Source organism: Saimiri boliviensis, chromosome 2 (assembly GCF_048565385.1).
Source record: "Saimiri boliviensis isolate mSaiBol1 chromosome 2, mSaiBol1.pri, whole genome shotgun sequence".
Classification (NCBI taxonomy): Eukaryota; Metazoa; Chordata; class Mammalia; order Primates; family Cebidae; genus Saimiri; species Saimiri boliviensis.
This window is the reverse complement of record NC_133450.1, coordinates 130,902,367-130,927,541: the sequence shown is the minus strand read 5'-3', so window position 1 is coordinate 130,927,541 and position 25,175 is coordinate 130,902,367. Positions and strand designations below refer to the sequence as shown.

General features: G+C 44.5%; 2 protein-coding genes across 3 annotated transcripts in view; one reads left to right on the top strand and one right to left on the bottom strand.

Annotated features, from left to right (window-relative positions):
- TDRD9 (tudor domain containing 9) overlaps nt 1-21,287 on the bottom strand; it is a 134,227-nt gene extending 112,940 nt beyond the window's left edge. For both annotated transcript variants that reach the window (XM_074394372.1, XM_074394373.1), the window contains exon 1: nt 21,052-21,287. In XM_074394372.1, the coding sequence (XP_074250473.1) occupies nt 21,052-21,053 (2 nt within the window). In that variant the 5' untranslated portion in view covers nt 21,054-21,287. The remainder of the gene's footprint in view (nt 1-21,051) is intronic.
- Nucleotides 3,052-5,208, top strand: RD3L (RD3 like). Its single transcript, XM_003933356.2, has 3 exons — nt 3,052-3,485; nt 3,866-4,171; nt 4,527-5,208. The coding sequence occupies exons 2-3, from the start codon at nt 3,873-3,875 to the stop codon at nt 4,822-4,824; spliced, it is 597 nt and encodes a 198-aa protein (XP_003933405.1). The 5' UTR covers nt 3,052-3,485; nt 3,866-3,872; the 3' UTR covers nt 4,825-5,208.
- Nucleotides 21,288-25,175: the final 3,888 nt, after the last annotated feature.

The window sequence follows — 25,175 nt, the reverse complement described above, 5'->3', positions numbered from 1 at the left end:
AAAAGGTCAGTCTTGGATAATGGTTTCAATGGCAAGACAGGTGTCAACAAGTAAGCAGAGAAGGTAGACTGCCATCAAGAAGCTCTTCCAGTGGCTAGCTCAGTGATTTTTAAATCTCTGTTAAAAGGACACACCCTACCCACAAAGGTCTTCTCTGACCTTCAGCTCTAAGTGGGAGAAGTGCTTCAAGTATATTAATAGATTACAATCACCTGTAATTACCTTACTGGATGATCTGTGTACTTATATTTGTCTTCACATTTAAAGACTGGCTCCTTGGGAAGAGGAGCTAGGTCTGTCTGATTCGCTGCTACACCCCAGCCCCTAACTATCCAGGCCCTGGCAGACGGTCAATAGATATCTGCTGAGTGACTGAAAGCCAGCAATCACAGTAGAGGACAGAGCAGGATCTAACTGAAAAACATTAGGGAAAAGGGAAAACAGGCCAGGTGCTGTGGCTGACACCTGTAATTCCAGCACTTTGGGAGGCCAAGGTGGGCAGATCACTTGAGGTCAGGAGTCCGAGATCATGACCAACATGGCAAAACCCCGTCTCTAGTAAAAATACAAAAATTAGCTACGTGTGGTGGCCCACGCCTGTAATTCCAGCTACTCAGGAGGCTGAGGCAAGAGAATCACTTGAACCCAAGAGAAAGAGGTTGCAGTAAGCTGAGATCACACCATTGCACCCCAGCCTGAGCGACAGAACAAGACTCCATCTCAAAATAAAAAGGTTTGGTGGGGGGAGAGAGAGAGAACAGGAACACAGACCAAACCAGTCTTTCTGTAAGTTCAACAATAAAGATAAATAAAACCAGAGTTCAAAAGAAAAGTAGGCCCAAGAAAGATGTTGATATTGACCCTCAGATTGAAGGAAAAAAATGAGTTGGTATTTGAGCTGGTCCATGAAAAAGAGAATTACTATGTAGATACATGAAGAAGACAAGAAGCTTTTCAGAAGAGAAAAAACAGTTGAACCAAAGCTGAAGGATCAGAAGTAAGCATGGCAAGTGTCGGGGGAAAAGTGGCCTGTCTGAAACAAAAGATGTGCTCTAGGGTCAAGTGAGAAAGCAAGCCAGGTAAGGAGGGGTAGTGTAAGACTGCAGAAGGCCTTGAACAGAAATTTGGCTTAAGTTCCATATCCAATGTATTCTGATATTTTTGTTACTATTTCAGAGGAGAAACTTTACTCAGTAACAAGGAGGTTATTCAAAGGAAGATATGGCAAGATCCATTGAAATTTTAGTATAAAATTTGGTAGGACATTTCTACTTTACTCCTTTCCTTCTCCTAATGGTATATTCAATGTAATGTGAAAACCTTCTAGTTGACAATAATGAATCCTGACATCTGACTTTTTCTAACATAAAAGCAATAGGAGCTGTAGGATGACCACACACATCACTCTGATCATGAATGGCATGCAAGTCTGATGGAAACAATGTCTATTCTTCATGGCTCATTTGAAGGGAAAAGCAACAGAAGAAACAAATACTATAAAAGGAAAAATCACTATGCAGTTATTTAACAAAGAACTGGAGAGTAAAAGACCTTTTATACTCTATCTACACTTTAGCAAAAGACAAACACTTGCACAGAAAATTAGCACAGGCCAGGTGCAGTGGCTCACACAGCACTCTGGGAGGCTGAGGCAGGAGGATGACTTAGCCCAGAAGTTTGAGACCAGCCTGGGCAATACAGAGAGACCTTGTTCTTAAAAATATATGTGTGTGTGTGTGTGTGTGTGTGTGTGTGTGTGTACATGTGTATGTATATGTGTGCATATGTAGATATACATACAATATGTGTGTATATATAAATACATACCTATATAAATGCATACATGTATATAAATATATAAAATACATGTATATACATATATAAAACACATACGTACACGTAAATGTATAAAACATATATGTATATGTGTGGTTTTTAACTAGCCAGGCATGCGCTGGCATGCACCTGTGGTGGCATGCACCTATGGTCCTGGCTCCTCAAGAGGCTGAGGTGGGAGGATTAATTGAGCCCAGGAGGTCAAGGCTACAGTGTGCTGTGATCATGCCACTGCACTACAGCCTGGGCGACACAAGACTCTGTCTCAAAAAATAAAAAGAAAGAAAGAAAAAAGAAATAGCACAATAACGACCATTACAAACCAATAAGCACCCAAAGAGTAAATACAAGGCCAGGCACAGTGGCTCACGCCTGTAATCCCAGCACTTTGGAAAGCTGAGATGGGTGGATCACGAAGTCAAGAGATCAAGACCATCCTGGCCAACAAGGTGAAAACCCATCTATACTAAAAATACAAAAAAAAAAAAAAAAAAAAAGCCGGGCATGGTGGCACACACCTGCAGTCCCAGCTACAAAGGAGGCTAAGGCAGAAGAATCACTTGAACCCGGAAGGCAGAGGTTGCAGTGAGCCAAGATCACGCCACTGCACTCAAGCCTGGCGACAGAGCAAGACTCCACCTCAAAAAAAAAAAAAAAAAAAAGTAAATACAAGTTTTTCATCCTCAGCTCCAAAAGAAAATACTAAAATGATTTTTCTACGATGAATTACAAGATTTTGTTTTGAACTTTGTATGCTCTTATGCCTATTTTTCCCTGACAACCAATTACTACCTTATTACCATATTTTCAGAGATTACAAAGTATATTTTAAAGTTATCTATTTAAGTGTTTATTATGTCCTCTAGCATTTTAACTTGTTTAAATATACAAATTTAACTATTTTGCAAGAAAAACCAAAATGAATACAGAATGAAACATTTCCTAAATATTTCACAATTATGATTCACATCAGCATTTTTACCTATTTCACTCAATTACAATGAGGTTTCTCAGAATGTATGTTTTGCAAATAGTCACATCTGATCTATTTTTCCTGTTTTCATTAGAGGGGACAGTGACTCGGCTTCTAAATGGCCTGAAAGTTAAGCTGAAGAATAAAAGCAACATGGTTATTTTTAGAGCTCTACAGGCATAAAAATACAGCACTAAACTGTGACCTACAGCTATGCACAGCAAAGCATCACATCATGCGACAGTCTTCACTTTAGCTAAGAGCGCATCTGTGGTGCTTCAGACGACCACTCTTCATTTCATTACCAAAGACATGTCGGAATGCATTTAGGACCAGCATCCATAGCTGCTGGCATTTTCTTCAAATAGACTGAGCTACATTCAAAAGGCAGACCATCATATAACTTGTGAAGATTAAATATTAAGTTATTTTTGTCATTTCTTTTAGCTTACTTACAAGGTGAATTAATGAGCATTCTCTCCAGATGAAGACATCACAACCTCATTCCTAACACAGTAAGTTATTTACTTCAAATACAATTTCAGTGGGTAAATAAGGCGGCACATTCCTTCAACAAAGGACACAACCAGGAAAGCAAGATAGGTCCGAGTGAAACACAGCTTTGCCACCAATTTGTCAACTCTGGCAACATCGCATCAGCCCATCAACCTAACAGGTAAGCTTTAAACCTTTTCTGTACAAAACATAAATCAAAAGTATCTGTAGCACTTGCCCCAACATTAATATTTTAAGTCTCCTAAGAACTTTCAAGAGCAAGTGTTACTGTTATTTTCAGATGGCATTCAGTTTATAGATTATCTCTGACTTTGTGTATCTAATTTCTGCTTAGCTACATAAAAGCATTTTCAAAGCTTGGTTTCCGCCACTGACCCAGTTAAAAATTAAGACGTTAATCCATGTTCTAATCTTATTTTGACCTGCATATCTCACCAGTGAAAAAAATCATGCATTTCTCAGGCAAATTTATTGTAAAGCAACAACAACATCAGAACCATAACATTTTGTGCAAATAAACAAATGAAAATATTTCCATAGGCTAAAAATGCCACTTTTTGGCTGGATAAAGTGGCCCAAAAACGATTCCCACAAACCTACACAATGTCCTGGCTCAGACGTAGTGACAAAAACTCTGTTTCGGGAATTAAAATGGCACCTAAAGGAGCGAGAGAGATTAATACAAGAAATCGAAAATGAACAAAGAGTGAAAAAAACAGGTGTGGATTACAACTGGCTCAGAAACTACCAGAATCCCCAAACAACTATCCCAGTGACTGAACAAAGACAACTTGAAGTTCTTTGCTCACAAGTTCAACCTTGCCAAACTGGAACTATTCTCAGCAGGTAAAAATACTATGTTCTCTTATGATACTTGCTACTGCTAAGTCTAAGTTCCTCATACATTTTGACTGGAAATTGTATTCTATCATGTAAATTCTTTAACTGTGTAGATGTCTGGTGAGAAATTGTTTTAAATCACCTTCAAAATTTCTTCACTAGAAGCATTTTATTTTATTATTATTTTTTATTTTTTTCATCCTCCCACCACCAGTATAGAAGCATAATTTTAAAACAATATGCACATTACTCAAAAGGTAGGTAACTAGTATACAATTACATTATTCAAGCTGTATTTTGGAGATAAAGAGATATAACAAAAAAGGTTCTAAACTGAATATTCATTACCACATTCCTCTAGATTTCGAGAAGTTTTGGCTGAAAATGATGTATTGCCATGGGAAATAGTCTACATCTTCAAGCAAGTTCTGAAGGACTTCCTAAGCAGCTCTGACAGAGGGAGTGAGCAAGAGGGTCTGGAGGACTCGGGGAGCACGGACTGCCCTGCTCCTTCTGCGATCCCAGGGGAAAGCTCCAAGAGGGCAGACAAAGATGAAATACCCACAATTTCCAGTTACGTAGACAAAAACACAAAAGACAGGTTCCCAGTGTTCTCACACAGAATATGGAACCTACCATATTATCACCCATCTAGTTAAGTTACTTATAACTAGAGGCGTTTTTATGACCACCTTAGAACCAGAACTCTTAATATTAAGAAAAAGTAGCGTGACTTTAAGTTTCTCTTCGTTACAAGGTCAGTATCCTGTGGATGTATCCTATGTTTTAAATTGCATTCTTTTTTCAATCACTCTAAACATGCTAAGTTTTCATTGAATAGTATGCTTTTAACTAAAATGTTTCCTAAATATTTTGAAAAAATGTTTCAAGTATTTTCTTATACCTCAAACCCACCTCACAAGAACTAAAGCAACTTTATTTAGTATGAGGTTTGACAAATTCTGTACAAAACTTAGATATTTACCTTGACTTTTATTCCAAAAGGAAGTTATGTATAGAATTAAATAAATGATTAATGCAAATCTTATCTTTACAATATAACAAAAGGAGAAGTCAACATCCCATTTTGCGATCGTCATTCTCAGCAGGGGATGGGGAGAAGGGTGGTGAGGGAGAAAATAACATGTAGTTTAAAAATAAAACAGGGCTTTAACCCAACACTCAGCTTTGTTTTTTTGTTCAAGAAGGAGTTTCGCTCTGTTTCCCAGGCTGGAGTGCAGTGGCCCGATGTCAGCTCACTGCAACCTCTGCCTCCCAGGTTCAAGCAATTCTCCTGCCTCAGCCTCCTGAATAGCTGAGATTACATGCACATGCACCCAGCTAATTTTTGTATTTTCAATAGAGACGAGACTTTGCCATGTTGGTCAGGCTAGTCTCAGCTTTGTTTTAATCATAGTACTTTTAAGCTCAACATTAAGGGAAAGTATAATAAAACTCAGCTCTATATTATATCAGTAAAAATAAATAGACTGATTTAGCAACATGAGTAGCTGCTACTCTCAAAAACATTCACTGTTGGTGAGTAAACTTATACTCAGGTAAAACAGCAAACTATATAAAATCTGCCTTTTATTAACTTTATTAAAAGTAGGAAACTATATATTAGTCAGATTTATTCTTTTGGTAGTGTTAGAATTCATTATTAAAGTAGGTCTGGCCAGGCATGGTGGGTCATGCCTGTAATCCCAACACTTTGGGAGGCCAAGGTGGGTGGGGATCACAAGGTCAAGAAATCAAGACCATCCTGGCCAACACAATAAAACTCCATCTCTACTATAAAATACAAAAATTAGCTGGGCATGGTGGTGGTCGCCTGTAATCCTAGCTACAGAGAGGCTGAGGCAGGTGAATCACTTGAACCCGAGAGGCAGAGGTTGCAGTGACCCGAGATCGTGCCACTGCACTCCAGCCTGAATGACGAAGCCAGACTTCATCTCCAAAAGAAAAAAAAAGGTAAAGGTAAGTCCAAGCAACCTTACTATAACTTTATATTTGAAGATTTAATGGTTTTCTTTCATCTAAAAATAAAAATATGTATGTATCAAAATTTGAATTACCTGGGTGTGGTGGCACACTAGGCTACTCAGGAGGTTGAGGCAGGAAGCTCACTGGAGCCCAGCAGTTCAAGGCTACAGTGAGCTAGGATTGCACCACTGCCCTCCAGCCTGGGCAACAGAGCAAGATCTTGTCTCAAAAACAAAAAAAACCAAAAAACAAAAAACAAACACCTTTTTTCAAAAAGACCAGAACTAAACATACACTACAAAAAAAATACCTTCTAACTTTATTCTCCCTGCATTCTTGGCCAACTTCTGTACCATTTTCAACTGACCTCAGTTTGGTCTTAAATCCCAATCATGTAATGCAACCACCTGATTCGGGTTTAACGAGACAATGTAAATGGAAACATAGTCCCAAGAAGATTTAAAATAAAGACACCTCTCATTCCTGCTCTCAAATTTTTCAGTTTTCATACATACTACCTTTGGCTTCTTCAGTCACTGTAAGATTTCTTAGAGCAGAAACCATTTGTGGAAGAGATAAACGCCCCAAAAAAGTACACAATTGCTTATTGTGCAATGAATATAGAAAGTAGCAAATTTGAGTTTTAAGAAAATATCATTGCCTTAATGGTGAGAACAAATTTTTCATTTAAAGAAACACAGAGAACATGAAGTTTGTATATGAAGGCCAGTACCAGAACTGGTCATCCCACCATACATACCAGGAAACACATGCCATGAAGAGGCGCAAATCATTTCCTTCTTTCTCCAAGGCTCCTCAGGCAGCCACTGGAAAACACCCTACCACTTTCAGGAGACAGTCATCCTCTGTATTCAGACAGGAATGAATAACTCCTGACAAAAAACTTCTGGTGATGAAAGCAGCTATGGACAATTATATCACTCCACTAGTTCAGGATGAAAATGAATCCCAGCCACTCTTAAGTTCACCTACATGCAATTAATTAATTTTCCAACCAAGCTTGAAAAGAGAAAGGAAAACTACATTAAGTTTTGAGTTTCTATCTCACTTTGTTGTTGGTAAGCCTAATACTCATATCCTGTGAAACAGTTGGTATATGTAATTTAAAACTAGTTATTTCTGGAAAACATATATATCAAATAGAAATTTTAATACAAATAACTTCCTGAATATTGACAGATCCATGTTTTTATATACACTGGGCTATTTACAATACCTAAAGCTAGCAAAGGAATCAGGATCAAAAATATAAAGAGGGGCCCAGGTGGGAAGGGAAAGACTGGGAATGCTTCAAGTGTGTTTTATCAAGAGAAAGTAGCATTAGTTCAAGAGCTACAATTTTTAGCAAGGGAACAGAAAGAATAAATGAATCCACATAAAAGCATCCTGCATAATCCCTGCCATATAATAGGCTCTCAAGGTACCATTATTAGCCAGCCCAATCCATTTAATAATATTAATGTAATTCTTTTACATGCCAGGCACATACTAAACACTATGAGTGTATTCTCATTTAATCCCATCCTTGTAAAGGAGGTGGTATTATTCCCATGTGACAGATGAGCAAACTGCCTCAGATACATCCAATGGCTTGCCAGTACAGCGGTAAGTGGCAGAGCTGAGATTGACATCCAGGCTGCCGTTTCCCTCCCCCAACTTATCTCTGAGTTCCAAATGCACAGAGCCAATTGCCTATGTGATGCCTCCTCTTAGATGCTCACAGACAACTTAAAAATCAACATGTTCATCCTTCAGTACACTCCATTCAAAAAAGAAAATGTAAAAAAACACCAAAAAGTTCAAACTCAAAGTCACAGAGGTTTTTTTTTTTTTTTTTTTTTTCCTCAAGGGACAAACAGAATTCAAGAAAGGAACCAGCTAGTACCAACACATGCACACCCTCTAAAAGCATAATTCTTCAAACATCATCAACTACTTTGTTTTTTGTTTGTTTGTTTGTTTTGAGATGGAGTTTCACTCTTGTTCCCAAGCTGGAGTACAATAACGTGATCTCGGCTCACTGCAACCTCTGCCTCCTGGATTCAAGCAATTCTCGTGCCTTCAATTAGTATTTTCTATCTTAGTAAATGACACCACCACCTATCTACTCAATTCTACAAGCCAGAAATCTCAAAATCATTCTGGTTCCCCCTTGGGATGGGGGAGGGCCAAAAACACAATCACAAATCACATCAGTAACTGGCAGAGCTGGGTTTTGGCTGTCACAAACAAGAATGGATGGAGGCAGGAGTTTAGTGCTTGGAGAAGGTAAAAAGTTGTTTAAAAGACTAGAGAAGTCGTCCCCAAACTTTTTACACAGGGGGCCAGTTCACTGTCCCTGAGATCGTTGGAGGGCCGCCGCCACATACTGTGCTCCTCTCACTGACCACCAATGAAAGAGGTGCCCCTTCCTGAAGTGCGGCGGGGGGCCGGATAAATGGCCTCAGGGGGCCACATGCGGCCCATGGGCCATAGTTTGGGGACGCCTGGACTAGAGAGACTAGGAAAGAAGGTAGGAGAGAGCTGCTTTAGCTACGGAGGTCACAGGAGACTTTTCTAAGGAGACATCTGAACAGAGTCTCAAATGAAGAAATGAGCCTGTCATGGGAAGGGGGCAAGGGGAAGCACTGAACACAGAAGAGTCAATGTGGAAGCTGCAAAGTGGGAATGAGCTTGCTATCTTCAAGACAATGTGACCAGAGTGCGGCAAGAGAGTAGCAGATGAGGAGATGCCCGATGGAGGAATGCTGGCCAAGCCTAGACGCAGAGTCAGAGGAAATTTTGTCCTAACAGCAATCGATGCCACAGGAGGTCACACATGTGCTCAAAGAACCTCAGGTGTGAAGGTTTACTCAAGAATCTGTTCGTTCAACAATTTATTAAAAGAGACAGCCTCTTGCTCTGTTACCCAGGCTGGAGTACAGTGGTGCAATCAGAGCTCACTGCAGCCTCGAACTCCTGGCCTCAGGTGATCCTTCCGTGTCAGCCTGCCAAGTAGCTGGGACTGCAGGCAGGCATCACAACACTCGGCTAATTTTTTAATATTTTGCAGAGACAGGGTCTCCCTATGTTGCCCAGGCTAGTATCGAACTCCTGGTCTCAAGTGATCCTCCCACCTCAGCTTCCCAAAGCACTGGGATTACAGGCATGAGCCGCTATGCCAGGCCTTCATTCAACAAAATTAACTAAGCATCTACATCATGCCAGGCATTCTTCTAGGTCAGGCATCCCCAAACTACGGCCCACGGGCCACATGTGGCCCCCTGAGGCCATTTATCCACCCCCACCCCCGCCGCATTTCAGGAAGGGGCACCTCTTTCATCGGTGGTCAGTGAGAGAAGCACAGTATGTGGCGGCCCTCCAAACGGTCTGAGGGACAGTGAACTGGCCCCCTGTGTAAAAAGTTTGGGGACGCCTGTTCTAGGTGCTATATTATTGGGGATTAAGGTTGAAAAGTCAGGAGATCAAACACAGAAGGTTTTTGCAATAATCCAGGCAAAAGATGACGGCAGTGGTTTGGTCTAGGTGGTGACAAAGTAAACCATGAGCAGCACTCTCATTCTGGAAATATTTTATAGTACACTTGCCAGGATATTGTGATTTTTATTGTTTGACTGTATACCTATATACACCCTCTGATACACTCCTTAGGAAAATCCACTATGGCCAGAAGAGTAAGACAGAGATTTATTATTTCTCTTTTTTTTTTTTTTTTTTTTTTGAGACGGAGTTTCGCTCTTGTTACCCAGGCTGGAGTGCAATGGCGCGATCTCGGCTCACCGCAACCTCCGCCTCCTGGGTTCAGGCAATTCTCCTGCCTCAGCCTCCTGAGTGGCTGGGATTACAGGCACACGCCACCATGCCCAGCTAATTTTTAGTATTTTTAGTAGAGACGGGGTTTCACCATGTTGACCAGGATGGTCTCGATCTCTTGACCTCGTGATCCACCCGCCTCGGCCTCCCAAAGTGCTGGGATTACAGGCTTGAGCCACCGCGCCCGGCGAGATTTATTATTTCATCCAGACAGGAATACATGAGGAAACAACTCTCACCATGTCTAGAATAAGGACATGACATATTGTAGGCATTCAATAACTGGGGTCTCCTAGGTTGAACATGGTGGCTCATACCTATAATCCCAGCATTTTGGGAGGCGAAGGTGGTTAAGATCACTTGAGCCCAGGAATTTGAGACCAGCCTGGGTAACAGTGAAATCCCATGTCTACTAAAAAATTTTTCTTAATTTGCAAGGCATGGTAGCATGCACGTGTGGTCCAAGATACTAAGAAGACTGAGGTGGGAGGATCACTTGAGCCCAGGTGGTCACGGATGCACTGAAACTTGATTGCACCACTGCACTCCGTCTGGGGCAACAGAGCAAGATTCTGTCTCAAAATGGTAATAATTATCCCCAGTCATTACCTTGCTTCCATTTTCACATAGTAAATAGGTAAAATCACTCTGTCACACTTATCTACTCACAGACCAAATGTCCTGCCTTCCCTTTAGTAAAAAAAAATATTATTATTAATGTGACCTCCTAGGCCATTCGTTCAAATATCTGAGTTCCTACTATGTCAGGTACTGCACCAAGAGATCAAGATTCCATGATAATCTTTACCCTTAATAAGTGGGAAAAACAACATACAAAATCATTCCCATGAAAGTATTAAGATATGCATGTGCAGGACACTAAACAAGCTGTTGTTTATTAAAGTGGCCCTCACTCACCTGGTGTTCCTCTAACCACTTCTCAGTCTCCTTTTCTCATTGCATCTCATCCACCTGTGAACACTCAAGCACCCCAGATGGGCCCTTCTGTCTACACCCACTCACTAGGATACACCCTAGAGCAGGCGTCCCCAAACTACAGCCTGCGGGCCGCATGCGGCCCCCTGAAGCCATTTATCCGGCCCCCCGCCGCACTTCAGGAAGGGGCACCTCTTTCATTGGTGGTCAGTGAGAGGAGCACAGTATGTGGCGGCCCTCCAACAGTCTGAGGGACAGTGAACTGGCCCCCTGTGTAAAAAGTTTGGGGATGCCTGCCCTAGAGTCTAAGGAACTCATCAGTCTCAAAGCATTCAACTTCCTAACGTCTAGCTCTGCCAGACTTCCTTCCTCAACTCCAGACTGCCTACATGTAATGTTGTCTAACAGGTATTTCAAAGTTAACATGTTCAAAATCAATCCCAGTATTCCCCCACAAACTAATTCCTCCTGCAGTCTCACCTTCCTTACCTGAAGGCAACACCTGTCACTTGCTAGCCCAGAAACCTTGGTATCACCTGTGATTGCTTCCCCACTCACATTGTACACCTCCTCCAGCTACAGAATCCTTGCCTCTAGCTTAAGGACATATCCTAAATACCACTGTTGCTTACCACACTCCACATCCTCCACCCCTCAGCTACCTGCCTGGTCTTGAGATAGGGACTAAAACAGAAACCTAAGCACCACCATCTTATAGAGATGACACTTGGGCCCTGGGCAGAGGTGTAGTTCTCAGAACTGTTACTGTACTGCACTTCTCAGAAGTGTTATTTTCTAAGGGTAAAAAATTCCCACTGCTAGCCCTCTCCCCTTGCAACAAACTGCTGACTTTAGCTTCTGTACAGACAGCTTGCCTTGCACACCCCTGTGCTCCTCTCAACAGGGATGTGGCTTTGCAGCTTAAATGCCTTGCTCACCCTGAGCTAGAGGCCACGGGTTGGAGACACGAGTCCTCCGTGGCCACCGGCAATAAAGACCCTGCAGTTTGGCACACTTTTGTCTTGGTGTTGATTTTCTGTGCTCACTCCAGTGCAAGTCTAAGCCACCATCCTATCTCTTGCTTAAATGATGTGATAGTCATAGCTCTCCAAAGAAACAGAATCAACAAAATGTGGAGAAAGAAATTTATTTTAAAGAATTAGCAGGCCGGGCGCGGTGGCTCACGCCTGTAATCCCAACACTTTGGGAGGCCGAGACGGGTGGATCACGAGGTCAAGAGATCGAGACCATCCTGGTCAACATGGTGAAACCCCGTCTCTACTAAAAATACAAAAAAAAAAAAAATTAGCTGGGCGTGGTGGCGCACGCCTGTAATCTCAGCTACTCGGGAGACTGAGGCAGGAGAATTGCTTGAACCCAGGAGACAAAGGCTGCGATGAGCCGAGATCGTGGCATTGCACTCCAGCCTGGGTAACAAGAGCGAAACTCCATCTCAAAAAAAAAAAAAAAAAAAAAGAATTAGCTCACACGGCTGCAGAGACGGAAGTCTAAAATCTCCAGGATAGGCCAGCAGACTAGAGATCCTGGGAAGAATTGCAGTCCAAGTCCAAAGGCAGTCTGCTGGCATAATTTCTTCTTCTCAGGGAAGGTCAATCTTTGCTGTATTCAAGTCTTCAACTGACTGGACGAGGCCCTCCTACCTCATGGAACATAATCTGCTTTATCCAAAGTCCACAGATTTCAATGTTAATCTCATTTAAAAAACACCTTCACAGAAACATCCAGAGTAGTGTTTGACCAATTATCTGGGCACTATCACCCAGTCAAGTTGACCCACAAAGTTAACCATCACAGAGGACATCAAGAGAGTCTTCTCCTGTCCTTGCCCCTGCTTCAATCCACTCATCACAGCTGTGGTGCTATTAAAGCCAGAAGTCATATCATGTCTGCTCAGAACCCCAGACCCTCCTCCAGTGGCTCCCTCAGATGAAGCAGCAAGGTCCTCACTGTGATGCAGGACATAATTTTTTATCTCCTGTTAGGTCTCTGACCATATCTATTCTCTCCCTTTCAATCACTCCACTCCAGCTGCACACAGTCCATACAGAGTACATGTGCCAGCACTTTTTAATCAACGGCAAAATTACTTAATAATCTAAATATATTAAACAAACCAAAAGGTCTTTGGCCAAGGCAGCAGCCCATTCCTATAATGCCAGCATTTTGGGAGGCCCAGGAGGGAGGACTGCTTGAGCCCAGGAGTTTGACGCCAACCTGGGCAACACGGTGAGACACCATCTTTACAAAAAATAAATTTTATTTTATTTAGCCAGGCATGGTGGCACACGCCTGTAGTCCCAGCTACTTGGAAGGCTGAGGTAGGAAAATCGCTTGAACAGGAGTTCAAGGCTGCAGCAAGCTACACATAGCAGCACTGTACTCCAGCCTGGGTGACAGAGCAAGAAAAAAGTGGATTTTGTGGGTGAACAGAACATAAGAATTCTTGGAGAGTTATAGAGTCATGCACTAACATCTATGTGAGGCCTGAAAACCAAAAGGCAACAAGACAAAAAGAAAAAAGCAATATGCCTTGGAGTTCAATACATCCATTCTACAATATAATAGGTATGTGGACTAGGGCATAGTAATCTTCTCAACTGCTCTGATCTTAACTTTCCCTGTCTGTCAGAAGGACCAAGATGGCTTGTTTCATGTTTCACCTGACAAAATGCCCAATATAACAGGCATTCAAATTCAGTGAGACAACAAGAGCAAAAACCAAGAATTAGGGATCTGGGCCAGGTATGATGGCTCACACTTGTAATCCCAGCACTTTGGGAGGCCCAGGCAGGCAAATGGCTTGAGCTCAGGAGTTTGATTCTCCTTAGAAGTGAGGTAAAAAAAAAAAAAAAAAAAAGAGGAGTTTGAGACAAGCCTAGGCAACATGGCAAAACCTGGTCTCCATATTTTAATAATTTTTTTCTTCCTTTATTTTTTTGGAAGATGGAATCTCACTCTGTTGCCCAGGCTGGAGTGCAGTGGTGTGATCTTGGCTCACCACAACCTCCACCTCCCAGGCTCAAGCAATTCCCCTACCTCAGCCTCCTGAGTAGCTGGGATTACAGGCATACACCACCATGCCTGGCTAATTTTGTATTTTTAGTAAAGATGGGGTTTCTCCATGTTGGTCAGGCTGGTCCCAAACTCCTAACCTCGGGTGATCCGCCTACCTTGGCCTCCCAAGTGGTGGGATTACAGGCATAAGCCACCTCACCCATCAAATCAGACAAAACGAACAAACAAGAGTAACTAAAAAACAAAATCAAAATCACCTTCTCAACTGTAAAGGGTGTTGGACTTGGGGATAAGCAGGATTGATGGAAGATACTCCAAGCTGGAGGTAATTCCTCCAGGGCCTTCTTTAAAGAGGGAGAAGAGGGAGCAGGTGTCTTTCCTTGAAAAACAGAGGATAACTTCTTGCCTTTTTATTTCCACCAAAATCAAGTGAACAGAATAACTCATGGCAGCTACTTAAAGAAAAGTGAGAAGAGGGGGGCAGTTCGTGAAACTGAATAAAGATCCAGTATTTGCACTCCTTGGTATTTACCCAATGAGCTGAAAACTCATGTCCACACAAAAACCTTGCCAAAACTTGGAAGCAGACCGGGCAGTGGCTCACGCCTGTAAACCCAGCACTTTGGAAGGCCAAGGCGGGCAGATCACCTGAGATCAGGAGTTGGAGACCAGCCTGGCCAACATGGTGAAACCCCGTCTCTACTAAAAATACAAAAATTAGCCAGGCGTGGTGGCACATCCCTGTAGTCTCACTACTCAGGAAGCGGAGGCAAGAGAATCGCTTGAACCTGGGAGGCAAAGGTTGCAGTGAGCTGAGATCACGCCACTGCAATCCAGCCTGGGTGACAAAGTGAGATTCCATGGGGGGTGGGGGGGTTGAAGGGGGTAACTTGGAAGCAACCAAGCTCTGATTCAGTAGATGAATGGACAAACTGCGGTACATGCAGATAGTGGCATATTAATCAGTGCAAAAGGAAAGAAGCTACGGAATCATGGGAAGGCATGGAGGAACCTCAAATGCGCAACTGTCAGAAGCCCATCAAAAAGGCTACACATACTGTGTGATTCCAACTGGATGAATCCGGTTACGGAAGGAACATGGAAACACAAAATGGTGGAGGCAGCAGAAGCATCAGTGGTTTCCACGTGGTGCAAGGAAAGGGCGGCATGAGCAGGTGCGGCCAACAGGAGCCGCAGGCCGTGAACTCCCCCGCATGCCGACGTCAGACGTTTGTCCAAACCCGCAGAACACACGGAAGTACCGGCGCTAGCCCTCCTGTAACGACGCTCACGGGGGAAACCGCGGCAGGGAAGGGGCCTGTGCGACCTCTGCCCCCCACCCCATTCCTCGGGGAACCTAAGAGTGCCTCAAAAACTAGTCTTCATTTCAACATTAAGAACTAAAAGAAAAACAAACACACACTCCAGCTGAGCTTCCCCGCGGGCCCCGCTCCCGGCCGCGGCTCGGGTGGTGGGTGCAGTGACTGCGCGCCCCCGGACGCCAGGGGACCCCGGAGCCCCGCGAGAGAGCACGGGCTCGGGAGAACGGGCCGTGTGGCCCGAGCCCTCGTCGCCAGGCCTCGCGCGGCCGCCCTCGAGCCGCCTCCGCCCCGCCGGCGTCCTACCTTCCGAACGCCGAGGCAGGCGGGGCCGAAGCTGGGGCCGGGGCCGCAGCCTGGGCCGTGGGACCCGCGCCAGGGGCCACGACCTGGCGCTGCGCCTCCTCCCTGGCCGCGTCGGCCGGGAAGGCAGGCGGCGCGCCCAGCAGCTCCACATTGGACACTGTCTTGCCGATGGTGAACCAGTCGTTGATCTGCTCGAGGGTGAGCTTGCGCAGCATCTTCGACGCCCAGACGCCGGCGCCCCTCAACCGCCGGATCTCCACGGCGGGAAGAGGCGACGGCCGGAACGCGCCCCGGAAGCCCCGCCCCCGCTTGAGGCCTCCCAATCAGAACGCGCCGCGCGCCGTGGGAGGCGGGCTCCGGCCTGGCGCGTGCCGCCCGCGCTGCCTCGGCCTCGTGCCGCCGGCCCCGCCCCGCCGCGCTAGGCCTGCCGGGAGCCGCCGCCCGGGGCGAGCCCAGGGTGCGCCCCTTCAGGAGCGCGGGTGAGGCTCGAGCCCCGCGGCCGGCCCGGAAGTGGCCCCTGCATGTACAGAAAATGGCGTCTGGGCGTTCCCTGGCCTCCACCTTTAGAGGCTGCTGCCTCCTAGATTTGTGCGTTTGGTGCGGACCGAGGCCCTACCGGCGTTTCTCGAGCACCTCAGTATCAGGAGTTGGAAGGCAGAGAAGGGCTTTCCGTTCGCGGGACAGAGGCACCAGGACGTCCTTGCACCTAATATGGGGGGAGAGGGGCACGAAGAAGGTCAGGACGGTCTTGGAGAAAATGGCGCCAGGCGGATGGACCCCTGCAGGATAACTGGCAGTGACCCAGGATTACAGGGGCGGCCGGGCGGCCCTGATGGCTGAGGGAGGGTCCGGGAGAATTCTCGGGAGCTCCACCGTAGCTGAACTTATCTCCCTGCCCAAACCCGCGTCTCGGGTGGCGGTGTCACACACACAGCTGGACACACGCAGGTGTAGACAGGACGGACAGCTGAGCACGTGGACAGAAGATGCAGGCCGAGATGGCCCCGGCCGAGCTCTAGAAGAGTGAGGGTGGAGAACAGAGCCCTGGCAAACTCCCCGAAAGAGGAGCAGATGGAAGAAGTCCAGCGAAGGATGCGCAGGAAGGCAGCCACGTGTGCGAGGGAAGGGAGGGTCAGAAGAGAGACATGGTCGCCTGCCCGGGGTATGCCCCCTCATTGCCCAGGGCAGGATCTGTCTGGCCCGTATGGGCTCCGGGAAGAGCCGAGTGAACAAATACAGAGGCAGGATCTGGAGCATGGCACTAACCAGCAGTGTGAAGCCTGAGCAGTGAAGAACTAGAAAATGCCCCGTGTAGTGGCATGTAAGAGGGCGGTTTGAGAACAGTGTAGACAGCAGTCAGCCAGGTAGGTTGAGATATTGGTGTCTCAAAGAATAAACCCATAATCATACTAAGCCGGGAGTTCTGAACCTCATATTAGGACTTTGCCAGATACGACAGCTTCCAAAAAGTGCCTCAACACACTTTGCCAGGGAGAAATAACTTGTTTTTCCTTTTTCTTTTATTTTTTTAACCAGTACTTTTATTCCATTCACTGAATTATTGACATAAAACTCCTGATATTTTATAACTATAGCTCATTTAACATTGTAAAAAGTAATACAGTAAACAAATTTATGGCTACAACATTTCTTGTAGTACTTGTATATATGACATATAGTAGCTCTTTTTTTTCTTTTTTTTTTTTTTTTTTTTTTTTTGAGACGGAGTTTCGCTCTTGTTACCCAGGCTGGAGTGCAATGGCGCGATCTCGGCTCACCGCAACCTCCGCCTCCTGGGTTCAGGCAATTCTCCTGCCTCAGCCTCCTGAGTAGCTGGGATTATAGGCACGCACCACCATGCCCAGCTAATTTTTTTTTTTTTTTTTTGTATTTTTAGTAGAGACAGGGTTTCACCCTGTTGACCAGGTTGGTCTCGATCTCTCGACCTCGTGATCCACCCGCCTCGGCCTCCCAAAGTGCTGGGATTACAGGCTTGAGCCACCGCGCCCGGCCTCTTTTTTTTCTTTCTTTCTTTCTTTTGAGGCAGGGTCTCACTCCTGTCATCCAGCTGGAGTTCAGTGCTGCAATCAGGGCTCACTACAGCCTCAACATCGGGGGCTCAGGTCATCCTCCCACCACAACTTCCCGCATAGCTAGGACTACAGGCTCACATCACCACCACACCCAGCTAATTTTTTGTATTTTTAATAGAGACAGGGGTTTCGCTATATTGCCCAGGCTGTTCTCAAACTCCTGAGCTCAAGCAATCTGTCTGCCTTGGCCTGTCAAAGTGCTGAGACTACAGGTGTGAACCACCATGCCCGGCCTTGTTTTCCAAAAAATAAGAAAAAGTAATGATAAAGTAATTGACACTCATGGTATATCATCCAGCCCTGACTGGAAAATAGTGTAACTTCACACTGTATGTGAAGGCTAGGACATAATTCAAAACTTTACAAGATATATTGAAACCACTTGAAGCAATTCCAGAACTCACTAGCACGTGTTTTTCTAGTATGTTACTGTTCCGTGTGCTATCATCCTTTGTTGATGTCACAATGAATACGATTTTAAGTGGAAGGTGATTTTCAGAAACTTTTGGGGGGGCATTTTCTGTATTATTTGATCTTTTGGGGCTACTAGCTGATCCTCCTGAGTTTTGTTTTTTTTTTTTAACTGCCATCTAAAGATACTCTGTCGATGCTGCTTCAGTTTGGAAGTTTGCCCATTTGGAAAGTTGCCATAGTGTTTTGTGTTTTGTTTTGTTTTTGAGACGGAGTTTCGCTCTTGTTACCCATGCTTGAGTGCAATGGCACGATCTTGGCTCGCCGCAACCTCTGCCTCCTGGGTTCAAGAAATTTTCCTGCCTCAGCCTCCCATGTAGCTGGGACTACAAGCACTCGCCACCATGCCCAGCTAATTTTTGTATTTTTAGTAGAGTCGGGGTTTCACCATGTTGACCAGGATGGTCTCGAGCTCTTGACCTCACGATCCACCCGCCTCGGCCTCCCAAAGTGCTGGGATTATAGGCGTGAGCCACCGCGCCCAGCTGCCATAGTGTTTTTTGACCAAACACTAGTTGACTATTGACCATTATGAAAAACATTCAGAATCGTCACAGACTGAATGGCTTTGAGCACCCTTCATTTGATTCAGTAGTTCTCGGTGCTCCCTACTCACTTGGTCGAGTTCATCTTGCATTCCTGTCTAAAGTTCATAGTTAAAAGAAACAGCTTGACATCAGGCAGGTCTTTGTGGATTTGTCACATCTAGGCCAGAACACATGGGAAGGCCACTGAACCCCTACTGAGCCTTGGTATTTTGGGAAGATTTTGCATATTTGCATTCACTAAGCCAGGCGTCCCCAAACTACGGCCCAGCCCACAGGCCGCATGCAGCCCCCCCCTCCGAGGCCATTTATCCGGCCCCCCGACTCACTTCAGGAAGGGGCATCTCTTTCTTTCTTTTTTTTTTTTATGAGACGGAGTTTCGCTCTTGTTACCCAGGCTGGAGTGCAATGGCGCGATCTCGGCTCACCGCAACCTCCGCCTCCTGGGTTCAGGCAATTCTCCTGCCTCAGCCTCCTGAGTAGCTGGGATTACAGGCACGTGCCACCATGCCCAGCTGATTTTTTGTATTTTTGGTAGAGACGGGGTTTCACCATGTTGACCAGGATGGTCTCGATCTCTTGACCTCGTGATCCACCCGCCTCGGCCTCCCAAAGTGCTGGGATTACAGGCGTGAGCCACCGCGCCCGGCTGGGGCATCTCTTTCATTGGTGGTCAGTGAGAGGAGCACAGTATGTGGCGGCCCTCCAACGGTCTGAGGGACAGTGAACTGGCCCCCTGTGTAAAAAGTTTGGGGACGCCTGGCTTAGCTGTCCACCAAAAAGGGAAAACTTAACAGCTGAGAGCAGTTACAAACAGTGTAGGTGTCATTAAGCAGCACTCACCTTAAAGCAGAAGCTGTGCTCGAAGTATCTTGCTGTCTTCTCTAGGCTTCCTAGCCACAAAATGCAACATTTTGCACTTTGAATAAATCTGCTAGAGTGGCCCTCTCCTTAAACATTTTGGGTTTGTGTGTCTGTGTGTGTTTTTTTAAGATGTGCATTTCTTAGGATGTTTTGGATTTGAAACTAAAGACATTAAAACTCTTGGGCCAGGCGCAGTGGCTCACACCTGTAATCCCACACTTTGAGAGGCCAAGGTGGGAGGATCACTTGAGGCCAGCAGTTCAAGACCAGCGTGGGCAACATAGCAAAGGCTATTGATCTCAAGTCTAGTTTGAAGTTCAAAAGCTCTGTCTTGAAACAGCTCTCCATGATGTGCTTCCTAAAGTTGTTCCTAAACGCTTGTTCTTGTCCTTAGCAGTTTTATAAGTCATTGTTAAGTCTAAAACATTTTTAGTGTAGGACAGTGGTTCTCAAACCTGGTCTGGTCTCAGGACCCCTTTACACTCTTAAAAGTTACTGAGGACCCTAAAGAGATTTTGTTTATGTGGGATATGTCTACTTTATTGGGGATTACAACTGAGAAATGTTTTTATTCATTTTAAAATAAGCCCATTTGATGTTAAAGAGCGTATTTCTGTAAAACATCACTATAATTTCCAAAAAAAATTTTGTATGTGTGAGAGGAATGACACTTTTACTTTTTTTTTTTTTTTTTTTTTTTGAGACGGAGTTTCGCTCTTGTTACCCAGGCTGGAGTGCAATGGCGCGATCTCGGCTCACCGCAACCTCCGCCTCCTGGGTTCAGGCAATTCTCCTACCTCAGCCTCCTGAGTAGCTGGGATTATAGGCACACACCACCATGCCCAGCGAATGTTTTGTATTTTTAGTAGAGACGGGGTTTCACCTTGTTGACCAGGATGGTCTCGATCTCTTGACCTTGTGATCCACCCGCCTCGGCCTCCCAAAGTGCTGGGATTACAGGCTTGAGCCACCGCGCCCGGCACACTTTTACATTTTCAAAGATATCTTAGTGTCTAGTTGCATGAGAACAGCTGGATTCTCAAATCTGTTTCTGTAGTCATTCTGATGTAATATCACAAGTCATATGACCTCTAGAAAACTCCACTGTACACTTGTGAGAGAATCCTAGTGAAAAAGACAAAGCCAAATGCAGTGGCTCACACCTATAACCCCAGCACTTTGGAAGGCCAAGGTGGGTGTATCACTTGAACTCAGAAATTCAAGACCACCCTGGGCAACGTGGCAAAACCCTATCTCTACCAAAAATACAAAAATTAACCAGGCATGGTGGCACAAGCCTGTAGTACCAGCCACGGGGAAGGCTGGGGTGGGAGAATCACTTGAACTCAGGAGGCAGAGATTGCAGTGAGTGGAGATTGTGTCACTGCACTCCAGTCTGGGTAATGGTGAAACCCTGTCTTAAGAAAGAAAGAAGGAAGGGAGGGAGGGAGGGGCAAAGACTATTGACCGTTATTAAGAAAATAGTTTTTACTCACATTTGAAGAACTGCTAGAGCAAGTTTGCAAGCTTTCCGTGCAGTTTCTTTGATCCTAAGCTCTTTCCCCTTCAAGCAGAACCATGTTCATTCTTCATTCCTTCTGCACCCTCATCCTTCCATCTGTGAACATTTTAGGACCTTCCAGATTTATTAAGCTAAGGGGAAATGTTAAGCCCTGATAACTGAGGCAGGTAGCATGGCTATTTATCTTCTCTAGTGCATGACATTTGCTTTGTGACCTTTGTGTTGAGATGTTACACATTAACCATACTCCCTATTCTTCATTCAAACCTAGGCTAAGTGACATTGGCGATAGAGAACCCTGGGAACTGTTACCTCTCCACAGCAGAAGTTAAGTAGTTCCCCTTAGACTGTGATCAGTAGTTGTCAAGTCTTCTATCTATGTTAGCCTTTGTATGGAAAATGTAACTCAGTCTTCAGCACCTGCTTTTGCCTGTGTGACTGATCCTACTTTTTCCCACACCAAGAGCCCTGATCACCATTCTTTGGTGTTCACTTGTATCTAGACACCCTCACACTTTGTGCTTGAATAAATTATTTTGGAGAGAGGTCTAAGATGGCCGATCACTAGCAGCTCGGGATTTTAGCTCCCAGTGAAAGCACAGAGAATGAGAGGACGCCACACTTTCAGACTAATTTTTGTTGCTCACAGACCAGGAGATTCCCAACGGAGGAGCCCCACGGGTCGCCAGCGCGACTCTTGTGGCCGGCATAGCGGTTCTTGGTGCAGAGTCAGAAAAGCACCATCAATCTTAACGCCAGTGTTTTAGCTGGCGCAGTGGGTTGCTCAGATTCCAGCGCTGGGAATCAACAAGTTGGACGTCCATTCAGAAACCTAATTAGAAAGTCGGTAATTACAAAGACGACAGATGGATAAATTTATAGCGAAGGAAAGAAACCAGCCTAAGGCTGAGAATACCCAAAATCAGAACACCACTCCCTCTGCAGGGGATCACAGTTCCTCAACAGCAACGGAACAAGGCTTGATGGAGTGTGTTCCATTAGCAGAAGTAGGCTTCAAAAGGTGATTGATAAGAAACTGCTGTGAGTTAAAAGAACTTGTTCTAAACCAATGCAAAGAAACTAAGAACTTTGAAGAAAGGTTTGACGAAATGCTAACGAAAATAGACAAGTTAGAGAGGAATATAAGTGAATTAATGGAGCTGAAAAACACAACATGAGAACTTTGCGAAGTATGCCCAAGTTTTAACAGCCGAATTGATCAAGCAGAAGAAAGGATATCAGAGGTTGAAGACCAACTTAATGAAATAAAACGAGAAGACAAGATTAGAGAAAAAAGGATAAAAAGGAATGAGCAAAGTCTTCAAGAAATATGGGACTATGTGAAAAGACCTAATCTACGTTTGATAGGTGTACCTGAATGTGATGAAGAGAATGAATCCAAGCTGGAAAATACTCTTCAGGATATTATTCAGGAAAACTTTCTCAACCTGGCAAGGCAGGACAATATTCAACTCCAGGTAATACAGAGAACACCACAAAGATATTCCTCAAGAAGACCAACCTCAAGGCACATAATTGTCAGATTCACCAGGTTGAAATGAGGAGAAAATACTAAGGGCAGCCAGAGAGAAAGGTCAGGTTACCTACAAAGGGAAGCCTATCAGACTCACAGCAGATCTCTCAGCAGAAACCCTACAAGCCAAAAGAGAGTGGGGGCTCATATTCAACATCCTTAAAGAAAAGAACTTTCAACCCAGAATTTCATATCCAGCCAAACTAAGCTTCATAAGCAAAGGAAAAATAAAATCTTTTATAAACAAGCAAGTATTCAGAGATTTCATCACCACCGGGCCTGCTTTACAAGAGCTTCTGAAAGAACCACTACACGTAGAAAGGAAAAACCAGTATCAGCCTTTCCAAAAATATACCAAAAAGTAAAGAGCATCAACATAATAAAGAATTTACATCGCCGGGCGCGGTGGCTCAAGCCTGTAATCCCAGCACTTTGGGAGGCCGAGGCGGGTGGATCACAAGGTCAAGAGATCGAGACCATCCTGGTCAACATGGTGAAACCCTATCTCTACTAAAAATACAAAAAATTAGCTGGGCATGGTGGCGCATGCCTGTAATCCCAGCTACTCAGGAGGCTGAGGCAGGAGAATTGCCTGAACCCAGGAGGCGGAGGTTGCGGTGAGCCGAGATCGTGCCATTGCACTCCAGCCTGGGTAACAAGAGCGAAACGCCGTCTCAAAAAAAAAAAAAAAAAAATTTACATCAACTAATGGGCAAAACAGCCAGCTAACATCAAATGGCAGTATTAAACTCAATATATTATTATTAATCCTAAATTTAAATCGACTAAATCCCCCAATCAAAAGACACAGCCAAAACCCATAGGTATGCTGCATCCAGACTCATCTCATATGCAAGGATACACAAAGACTCAAAGGGATGGAGAAAGATTTACCAACCAAATTGAGAGCAAAAATAAATAAATAAATAAAAAGCAGGAGTTGCAATTCTCGCCTCTGATAAAATAGACTTTAAAGCAACAAAGATGAAAAGAGGCAAAGAAGGACATTACATAACGGTAAAAGGATCAATGCAACAAGAAGAGCTAATGATCCTAAATATATACGCACCCAATACAGGAACACCCAGATATATAAAACTTATAAAGAGACTTAAACTCCCACGCAATAATAGTGGGAGACTTCAACATCAATATTAGACAGATCAATGAGACAGAAAATTAACAAGGATACCCAGGACTTGAACTCAGATCTGGAACAAGTAAACTTAATAAACATTTATAGAACTGTCCGCTTTAAATACACAAAATATACACTCTTATCAGCACCACATCACACTTACAGGTTTAAATGAAATATTGGTTGGCTGCTTGTTTGTTATTTTCTTCCCTCATTTTTTTCCTGTCTCCATTATTAAGCACAATTAATGGTATAAAAGAAGTTTTCAATACCCATTTTTAGACTGCGTTCTAGCCTGGGCAATAAAGCAACACTTCCATTCTGTCTCCCTCTTCCTCTTACTCTTTCTTCCTCTCCTTCGTTCCGTTTTTTTCTTTTTCTTTCTTTAAAAAAAAATAAGAGAACTCTCAAAAAAAAAAATACTATTTTACTGGATCCTGGCTGGGCGTGGTGTCTCACACCTGTAATCCCAGCACTTTGGGAGGCCGAGGCTAGTGGATCATGAGGTCAGGAGTTCAAGACCAGCCTGGCCAGCAGGGTGAAACCCCATCTCTGCTAAAAATACAAAAATTAGCCAGACGTGGTGGTGCACCCAGCTACTGTAATCCCAGCTACTCTGGAGGCTGAGACAAGAAAATCGCTTGAACCTGGGAGGTAGAGGTTGCAATGAGCTGAGATCGCACCGCTGTACTCTAGCCTGGGCAACAGAGCAAGATTCCATCTCGGGGGAAAAAAATAAACTATTTTAATTGGATCCTGAACCTTTTTATTATTTTAACTTGACACATCTGAGCTCGTTTTCATTGTGCCTGAATAATGAACATTTATTTTACTGTGGATCTGCTCGTGATTATTTCAGTCCTAGCTGCACCATTTAATAAACCCGCCACCATTTCACAGACCCTAGTCAGTGAAACATTCCTTGGGGACTCCAGCTGTGAGAAACATCCTGCCCAAGTGCCTGACTGCAGGAACAGCCTTATCACATCCTGCCAGGCAGCAAGCCATACTGTCCAGACCCTCCAGCCCAGACCTGTAATTGCCCCAGCCTGTAAGCAGCAGTGGGCTCTGGCACTAAGCTGGTTCCCCACCCCACAGGGTTTTGCTGGCAATAAACCTGTGTTGCTGTTGAAGCCACCAACACTCACTCTCTCTCTTTCTCTCTCTCTCTCTCTCTCTCTCTCTCTCTCTCTCTCTTTCGCTCTCTTGCTCTTTGTGTGTTTGTCTCTTTGTCTGTCTTTAACCTTCGCCTTCCCTTCAAAACCTAACAATTTCCTCTTTTTTTTTTTCTTTAGTGATGGGATCAATATGTTGCCCAGGCTGGTCACGAAATGCTGGGCTCAAGCAGTCCTCCCAAAGTGTTGGGATTGCAAGGGTGAGACACCATGCCCAGCATGATTTCCTCATTCATAGTTTGTCCTAAACT

Excerpts from the sequence above, each read along its gene's own strand:
- RD3L (XM_003933356.2), top strand. The coding sequence starts at position 3,873 with ATGCCACTTTTTGGCTGGATAAAGTGGCCCAAAAACGATTCCCACAAA. Across the intron at positions 4,172-4,526 it reads ACTGGAACTATTCTCAGCAG|ATTTCGAGAAGTTTTGGCTG; the intron begins GTAAAAATACTA and ends ACATTCCTCTAG.